Source organism: Patiria miniata, unplaced genomic scaffold, assembly GCF_015706575.1.
Source record: "Patiria miniata isolate m_02_andy unplaced genomic scaffold, ASM1570657v1 HiC_scaffold_2, whole genome shotgun sequence".
Lineage (NCBI taxonomy): Eukaryota > Metazoa > Echinodermata > Asteroidea > Valvatida > Asterinidae > Patiria > Patiria miniata.
This window is the reverse complement of record NW_024037058.1, coordinates 5,762,558-5,772,504: the sequence shown is the minus strand read 5'-3', so window position 1 is coordinate 5,772,504 and position 9,947 is coordinate 5,762,558. Positions and strand designations below refer to the sequence as shown.

The 9,947-nt window shown below is 36.8% G+C and overlaps 1 protein-coding gene across 1 annotated transcript; it reads right to left on the bottom strand.

Moving 5' to 3' along the window:
- Positions 1-3,412: 3,412 nt before the first annotated feature.
- Positions 3,413-4,492, bottom strand: LOC119726165 (E3 ubiquitin-protein ligase TRIM71-like; the record flags this gene model as incomplete). Its single annotated transcript, XM_038197780.1, has 1 exon — positions 3,413-4,492. A coding segment is annotated over exon 1 (1,080 nt), but the record flags the coding sequence as incomplete, so codon positions are not given.
- Positions 4,493-9,947: the final 5,455 nt, after the last annotated feature.

Genomic DNA, 9,947 nt, shown 5'->3' with positions numbered 1-9,947 from the left:
AAATCCGTTTTGTAAATCATATTTTCCAAAACATGTTGATATGAAAAAATTGACCTTCGTTTATGCAATCTGCCTTTGACTTGTACATAATACATTTATTTCACAAATTAACAATGTTTTTAATCTCATTTAATCTACAAAGTATTAGAAGAACCGCACAACTTGATTACATTCCGGGTAGTTGAGTTTGTACATGTACAAATGTATGTTTTCAATAGCTGCCCGTTATAATCTTTTGGACCAATCATACACAATATAAACACTTTACTAGATGTTTTCAATGCCCCAGTGTTCCTCCTATAATACTGTAAATCTGAGTGTGTCTTGACCTTTTCTACACAAGAAAACGCTGATGACATTCCAATTGTATCCATCTTTTCAATAGAAACTACTACTCCAAAGTCTTTGAAAAAAACAAAAGCCCATGAAAAATAAAATTATCCTTTTACTTTCAAAAACCGTCCAACCCTAGTTATGCCGCTGGTATCTTTAGAAAGTTCCAGATGCTGATTGGTAAAATAACAGACTTTGGATCTTTGCCGAAATGCCATTGTTGTCATGGAAGCTGTGTTCTCTTGGAGAGATATTCTGTAATTAAAGCAAATGCTCATTGCTTCATTTAGACTATTTGGTCTATCAGCATTTAGCAAGCCAATACTTATTCAAAGAAGCAAAAGCCTCAATGATTGATGGAATTAACTAAACTATTATTGTAATGAGAAGGAACCTCTCACAAGTAGGTCATTCTATACATTTAGGGTCCAAAGTCGGACGTTTTTCCTGTCCCTGTAACATCTAGTGAATTGTATAATTGCCATTCGGTTGGCATTAAAAATGACTTCAAACTAATTAATATTTGTATAGGTCATTTGATTCACAGAAGCATTCTTGGAGGAAAAGTACACACATAAAGGAGTGCATCTTCTTTTACAAAATCATAGATGCCAGACGTATAGGGACAGGAAAAACTTAGCCCCAAATTCACAAAATGTTCCAAATGCATCTTCTAATGTAGTATTTAAAAACTCCATTTAAGAAAAGCAAACAAACAAGATTTTAATTTACAAATGTACATCCATCATACTAACCACATTTACAAACATCCATGTATCACTTTGCAGTAGAATGCACAAGGTTTTCATTTTCAACTTGGTCGTAAATGTATTGAAACTAATATTAATCATATGAATTCTTTTGGGGAACTAACCCACCGGGCTGGTTTTTATGTGCAACCTTTATGAGAGAACGCGGCGAAAAAATCTTTAAGAACGGGCCTTTTTTCACATCTGTCGCCACCACTTCATTATTCGACAGGGTATACCTTAGATCTCACTACAGTGTGACCCTAAAAAATACTCTTTCAGAAAATGAAAGAAAAACTGAATAAAACACTGAGTTTCACTCGCGAATTGATGTTAAACATTGCATTTTCAGTCAAAAATCTCCCTGTTTTGTGTGTAAACCACGCGTTCAGCCAAGAACTGGTCCATTAACATCATCATAATGTTAAATAGCGCCACCTGGGAGCTTAGATCTCTCGAGGCTTTTTTCTTCGTCTCGTCAGCTTTCCAACAATATAACCCTTATTGTGATTGGTTAATGTTTAGGCTCCCGTGTATTCATTTACTAAAGAATTGTACATCTAAACTCCAATAAAATTTGCCGTTGCTCAATGGCTCAGCGCGTAGGGTCTGTTTATTGTACACGTACTAGGCAGCGCTGCTGTATATACACAGAGCCGGGGAGCTCTTATCTCTATGTGTCCAAGGTCATCTGGCTGTGCGCTTTGGCCAGTTACCATGGGGTCCTTTTGACCACAAAGGATTTGATATGTTGATGAGGCACTCAGAAAGCACTGTGAAAGATACAACCAAGGGATTGCATATGATTTACTTGTAAACTATCACTTTCGCTCAAAAGCGCACATACATGTATTATCCAGTTGCTTTTGAGTATTTACTTTTGTCTCGTGTTCATGTAGGTGCAAAATCTTTCTCTTTCAAAAGTGAGTTTCAGTCATTTAATCTCAACAATATTTTCAATGATTGAAAAATCGAATAACAAAATTTAAGGAAATGTTTACATTTTATACAGGAGCAGGGTTATATCTTATTCTTAGAAAACACATCATGCATTGACTTTGTATTTGCTGAGACAAATCTGAGAAAATGGAATTGCCTCTCGTGGTAATACTTGCCCTCTCTTTGGAAATATTTTTAAAATGTGCACTCTGCCCTATTTGCAAACAATGTGAAGGGTCATTTTTTTCCTCTCATTATTGGAGCACCTGATGTAGGATTTTATAGGAAGTAGGCTGGGTGTTGAATCCAAGGTTTTCCAAAGGGGAAGTGGTTGAGGTATTAGAGTCAAGAGACCAAAGACCTTAGCAATAAACCAAATATACAGTATCGTAGAATGTTATTTGAGAACTTTCAAGTTCTTTTTCAGTGATAACAATGTCTGATGGAAGTGGTTGGTGGATACACTGGATAGCTCCAGTTTAATTAATCTGTCCTTACACTCGGTGATAGACCTTTACAAACTTTTCTGCAGCCACTACCAGATCACCATCCAATGTGAATGTGATGCCACATGGATGACCACAGTCCTTGATCACACATTCAATGTACTTGCCATCAGGACTGTAATGCAGAATATCACCTGTTAGATATCCATCCACAGCAACATAGATGCTGCCATCACTGTCACAGCACACACCAGTAGGGTGCCCATCCTCCTGTATGTTGCTGGTCATCTTTACTGAGAATACACTGTCACCATGGTAGTCTACACATACCAACCTTTTGTTCCAGTCTGTTGTGTAGATAAGGCGGTGATTGTGCATTGTCAGATAATATCCAATCATTGGAGCAGACAGTCTCCTGATGAGGGATCCATCTGGGTTGTGTAGAAATATCTCATTCCTGCCTTTATCACCCACTGCTATCAGATTGCTGCCATCCACTGCAAGGCATGTTGGTAGGCTGTCTGACCCTCTACCTGTTGTGAACTGATGGAGGAGCTGATGTTGCTTGTTGAAGACCTTGACTACTGGACCATGTAGAACAAGGAGCTTGCCATCCTTACTCACTGCAATACACCATATATCATTAGTGAGGCCATTGATTTGTAGCCTTTGTGGAGGTGGTACACGTTGGCTATTCGTCAGTGAAAGTGTGAAAAGTTTATCATTCCAATTGTCTAAAAGAAGTATTTTTTTGTAAAAGCATGCTGCAGCCTGTGTTACACCCGAATCCGGTATTAATTTGATGTCAGTCTTCAGTTCCCATTTGTCCTTCACACTTGATCTTGCAGGTCTTGGTGATTGCTTTGCTGCAGCCTTTGGCTCTTCCTCCGGAATGAGTCTCCCAAGTGACCTCTCACCTTCTTCAAAGTCCATGAAGGTCAACTTGTCAGGAACTTGCTTTGGCTGTTTCCCTGTCAGTTCACTGAGGTTATGCAAGAGCTTCTGCTGAAGTTCAAGAATCTCATAGCAACTTGCTTGACACATGAGTTGTTTGACCTCCTCTAGCTTGTGCTCTGTCTGTGTCACCTCTTTGCTGTTGGTTGCTTGAGCAGCTTCAAAAGCTTTGAGTTTGTCTTTATAAATCACGTCTGTTTCTTTCAACAATTTCTGTTCTTCCTTTTTGATCTTTGCAATCTCCTTTTGTATCTTTGCAACCTCCTGTTGGAGCTTCGTAATCTGCTGTTTAGACTTTTTGGAGATTTTCTTTTGAGTATTGGCAAACATGATGTCAAGCTCGTTGCGAGATTTGCTCATCTTGTCTATGGTGTTGCTCAATTCTGCTTTTCTTCTCTCACCTTTTTGGACCATTTCTGTGACCTTCTGCTTACATTTCTCTACTGCCTCAGGTAATCCAGTGAGTGAGTGTTTTGCATGATCACATACAGAGCAAGTTTTGCATATGACTTGCTGACATGTGTTGCAGTAGACGTTGAGATTCTGATCTGGATGCTTGCCACATTTGGGAACTTCATCTCTTAATTTAGTCTTGTACACTATCTCTCCTGATCGACGTTGAGCCAGTGTGTAGATTTTGTGAGATTTCATCAAAGTCATACGTTCATGAGCCTTTTGACATTCTTGACAGAGGAAATGATCACAGTCCATGCATCTTGAAATAGCCTGATTCTCCTCATCACAGGCTTGACATTTGATCTCTGACCCTTGACCTTCCAGTAACTTTTCCTGCATTGTAACTTCCTCCACCAGGGCGCTGAATGCAAAGTTATTAGGGAGATCAGCAACCCCAGACCCTTTCAACATGGTTTCACATCTGCACAGAGGACATGTCAGCTTTGTACCACTAGGATCTTGGCTCTGTCTGAGCTCTTGGAGGCATTGCAGGCAAAAACTATGCAAACAGTCCAGCAGTTTGGGCTGCCTGAAACGGTTGGTGCAGATGGAGCATTCCAGATGATCCACACTAATCTTCTCCAACACTGATTGAGCTGTAACATTAGATGTCATCTTCACTGTTTGGTTAAATGAAAGGGGCAGATAGACCTTTAACCTGAAAATGAAGCACATTAATATAAAAGGTTTTGGAGTTTTCCAACTTCAAATGATGATATGGTTGTAATAAGCATTGATAGGTTACAAAACTGCACCTGTGCAAACCGGCAGAATCAAACTTGATAGTGAAATTCCAACTCATGTTTCTTCTAAAAAAAATCCTCTAGGGCACGGAATTCAAAAAGAAAATGTTTATTTTTGATATAAGAAATATGAAGAGAAACATATACAAAAGTTGTTCGATCTTGAAGGGGCTGGGATCAGGATTAATACACAATATCCACTGCACCATGCACAGTTTTATGCCGTTTTGCTAGCCACAGAAGTTGCCCATATGCCTGCTGTATTTCTAGCAAAACACGGATAATGTGTGGCCGGAGAAACTGTTAATACAGAAACTGATGCTAACTTCAGGCTTTTTGGTGATATTGTAAATGGTAAATTTCATGCTGTTATTTTTTTTCATCAATGCTATTATATCGCGTTTGGTGGAAATACAAAATTAAAAATTGGCCAAACATTGATTCTTTTGTTCTTTTGGCAGAGAAATTAAAAATAGGAAAAGATCAGTGCATCTGTAATCCAAAAAGTTGTTAACATATTTATAAACTGAAAAATAGGACTAATCCGCTGATACCCTAGTTAGTAGGTTTGCATAAATTCAGCTTGCTGCATTTTGTGCTTTTGTTAACTTCTTCAGACTGGTTTAACACACTGCTCATGGTGCATCAGAGAAGGAAACTGAAGTACAAATTGGTAGTCAAATGTCTGCACAGATTCCTATGCCAATTCTGGTTGCATTTGTCAAGCTTATTCTCAACTAAACATACCTGAATGATGTTAGAAGATATTTCTGCAATCAATTTGGCAGTTTGATGAAGAAACTGGTGGACTATTTGGTGGATTCTCACTCTCTGGATTGACTTGAATGTCTGTAGGGTGTGGCATTGCTCACTGCCTGTAAATTCCCAATTCTATAAATACACCAGACTGCAATGGAACACAGGTCACACAGTTGAACTTGTATTGCCTAGTCAACAGGTATTGTTATTTTGTGAACCCTTTCAAAGGCCCAGTTTCTGGTAACAATAGATTTACCTGGGGCCTGTTCCAGTCACTGTGTTACACTGAAGCGGAAATGTGAATTTAACACGTATGTAATATGTTGAACTGTAGGCCTACATGTACATGTTTGTACTAAATTTGTATGAAATGTCTGTAGCAAAGGGAATATATGCAAATATATGCATGACACTCACTAGATAAAAGTTGGTTATTCCTGTCAGTCCCATTTGGAAATCTTGAAACAAAAGTACAGCATTGTATGGTATCTTCCATACATGTAATACTTATTTTCACATTTCTAAAGGAATTTTCATGATTATTTGCAGACCATATAGTGTTTATACTGTTCATCAATATTTTCAATGCAGATATGATATGGGATATGGGATATTTGTGATGACTTGAATTAAGTTTTTGAAAAAAATGCTTTTAAGAAGAAACAAATTCTCCCAAAAAGGAGCATTGTTGGGTTTTTTTGTCTACCTTGCAAAGAAAATGAAAAACTGCAAATAATCCTTGTAAATATTTCTCCAGGCGCGGTTCTAGAACCAATATATTTTTTTTTTGGGGGGGGGGGCTAGCACGGTGGATCAAGAATTTTTTCAGGGAGGCGTGCTGAAATGTTGACCGGTTATTTTTTCCAGACACTTACATGTAGGCCTCCGAAAATCAATAGGGAGGGGGGGGGGGGGGTGGGCTCATGCCATATTTTCAATGGGGAGCACCAATAAAATCCTAAAATCATTCACAATATATATTAACTAATGCACCCTTGTCACGGCTATTTCTTCTTTAGGGGGAGACCGTTCGCATGTACATCACAATCATTCTTTTTGCTAATGCAATTTTTTTTACGGAATTTATTTTGGGGGGGCTAGACGAAATTTTTGGGGGGCTACAGCCCCCCCCCCCCCCCCGTAAAACCGCGCCTGTATTTCTCGCGTCTTAAATGAGTTCATTATGGATGATTTAAAAACAGAATCAATTTTTCAATTTGCCGATTATTATCCATTTGTTGTACACCCTATCAGATTCAAAAGGAATCAATATTTAGAATTGTAAGTATTCTTTTAAATTTCACTATACTACTTGTGATCATATTGTGATAAAAGTGTCCAATACATTTCATGACAAATGGTTACACCCCTGTTCCTACAAATTAAACCATTCATTAATGATGTCATAGACTAGGCCAGCAGTACACATTTCAGACATGAATTGTTTGGATATCTAATTTATTAACGTTGTCTCAAGGAATGAAGGGGATGCATGATTAAGTCAGTCTAATCATAAAAAAACAATGTGAAGACAAAAGTTTCCCATCATGAAAATCTGATTAATGACTAGTAATACATGAATATTTATATGGTGATAAAATTATTATTTCTTTAGAAACAACAAGGTATATGCTCTTACGAAAACCATTGTCTCTCACACTGTATGAAATGGCAAACTCGTCTGGTTTTTAGGAAGTAAAAGATTAAGAAGGTGGATATGTTGTCAAATTATCCAGGTTGACTTGTCCTAACTAAAGTCTCCTAAGTCATGATGAAAGTTGCTTTATTTCACTTTAAAATGAGAGGAATAAAAATGTTTCACGAAAAAAAAAATTCCGACAGTATTCTCAGACGGTATGCTCTGGCTTCTTCCATTTGTCCCTATAAACATTCTAAGCTTCTCTGTACATTGAGATGGGTCCCTTTGATTGGCCGAGCCAAATGTCCAAATTCAACTAGCCTTGGATCCAAGTTGAAATTTAGAATACGCCACCAGAATTCTAAGACAATGAGTGATTTTCTTTGAATTCAGGAATTGCCAAAAAAAAAGGTTTGGTGTTTTTGGCTTAAATTACAAGAGAAGAAATGTTCAAGTTTTGCTGCACATTTTTTTTAAATGAAATCGCTCACTGTAAGGTAATTAATGTAAGGTCTCACTAAGTAAGACAGTCACACCACTTTCTTGGTCTAGATCCAAGTCAGAATTTGGGATTATTATTGGTAGAAACGTAATAACAAACAAGTAAAATGATGATGACATTAGGTAGCTCTAAGAATACAATCATTTACCCAAATTGAATATATATGTACTTTTAACACATTGTTGCATCCAAAGAAGTTCTTAAGAAATGTCAAGTTACATGTGTGATAATTTACAGAATGGGTTTCAAGTTAATACAAAAAGTCTTCTGTTTCTTAGGCCAAAAAAAAAAAGTCTCCGGTTTCTGTAGCCATGCGCGTTGGCAAAATGAAAAAGTTGTTTTTTTTTTCAATGAAAGATGATGTCTCAAAACCGCCAAACTCACTGGTTTGCATGGAATCCTGCTGCTGCACAATTTTAACGTGTTTTTAGATGGGGGTTATGATCGAGAATAACCTTAAGTGGCCTCTCTGGACTTCCATATATTTGCACTGAGTTTAGTCGGGCACCATTTGCAGTCATCAGCCGACATTTGAAGCAAAAAAAACAGGTAAAAAAAAAAAGCCGCGTCGCCGCACCGCTTTTTGGGCAAGCTCCATACCAGAAACCTGAGTCTTTTTTTTTGGCCTTACCTTTAACCCTTGTTTATATCGTCACCATTTTGTGACTTACCTGCGTTCACCGATCTGCAAAACCGAGTTTTGAGAAATTCATATTGAAAGTTAGTCAATTTCTTTTCAAATTGCGTTTTCATAGACATTTCTCTCCCAAAACCAAAAAATATATAACTGATGCGATAGCCCATTACTGGAATAGCCCAAAATTGTCTTCATTTTCACAAAAGCACGTTAAATTTGAAGACGTAAAGAATATTTATCACTTTGTCAAAACTGAAATGTTACTTGGTCACACGTACATAGCATTGTGTTTGTACACAGATTTGTCACGTATAAAAGTTATACATTTAAGAACGCAGATTTGTCACTTTATCAAAATGCAAATTTGTACAGGCTACATAAATTGAAATATAATACAAAACTCAACGAGACTTTGTGACAAATAGACATTCATCACTTCATCAAAACGAAAAACAAATATAAGTTGACGCACATTCACCACTTTGTGTAATTAGCATAAGGAACAAACAATGCAATTTTATGTCTTAAAATTTTGTAATTATGCAGAAGATATCGTAAAATGTTAGAATATCCAAAAATCTGAAATTGCTTAAAATCTCAGTTTTGGGTAGATTTGTCACTTCGTCAAATTGGCGATGATATGTTCCGATAAATTGTTACAATTTTACTGTATTCAAATCAACAAAAGCTTGACTTTTTTTCTTTCCCTAAAAGAAAGCTTGGGTTGCTCATCAATTGAAACAGGAAGAGTAAAACCATTCTATGAATTGCTGCATTTTTTTTTACTGAGCATTTATCCAAGATTTATGAACCAGTGATAATCAGTATATCAAATTACTGCATTTCAAAGAAATCTGCAATTTATATGATATTTTGGGTTAAAAGGTCAATAATAAAATCAAGTAAATGTGAGCGTTACCGAGTTTTGTACACAATGTACATCCTTTCTATGTTTAGGATGGCTTAATGTCTATCACGGTTTAATTTCTCAAAAATTGAGAATGTTCTACCTCTTATTTTCCTCTCCTTAGAGTAAGATCATTGGTTGTAATATAATTTTATTTGTGACAACTTGTGTATGAACAGTAGTAGGCAATGATAGTTCATTACAAGTGTTATACAATGTAAGTGGATTATGTATAATTGTACAATGGAATTTGACCTGACTTCCAAGATGAGTGCTGCAATTTATGGCACTTGCAACTTATAACAATGGAAGTCTATGCTTATCTACCTATTTAATCCATTTCTTTACCCAGGGTATGCCCAAACAGTTTAAAACTGGTTTCTATTGGGGCCCTGCATACAATAAATAATGACTACAAAAATGTATAATTATACAATACATTACAAATACAATAAAATTCAATACAGTGAGACAAAACATTATTATGATTATGATTAACTGTCTGTGCTAACAGCTATTTCATGTAATTGGCAAAGAAGTTCTGCAGTAACCAACCAATGATTACTGAATCATTCAGTTTTCAGCAAACAAACAAATAGATTTGTATGTGAGCTAATTTACAGGAGGATACCTGTTTCCCAATTTTAGTTCTGATCTGAAAGGAGGTTTTGGATATTTTGGATACCCTGAGAATTTTAGTTTCAACAAAGCACGCATGAATATCACCGCGCAAAAAACTTATATGTCACCTTCAGTGCATCCCTCAAAAAATTGGTGAACCTCCAGGTGCCCCCTAGAAGCGTAACCCTAGTTACGCCGCTGGTACCTTTAGAAAGTTACAGGTGCTGATTGGTAAAATAACAGACTTGGGATCTTTGCTGAA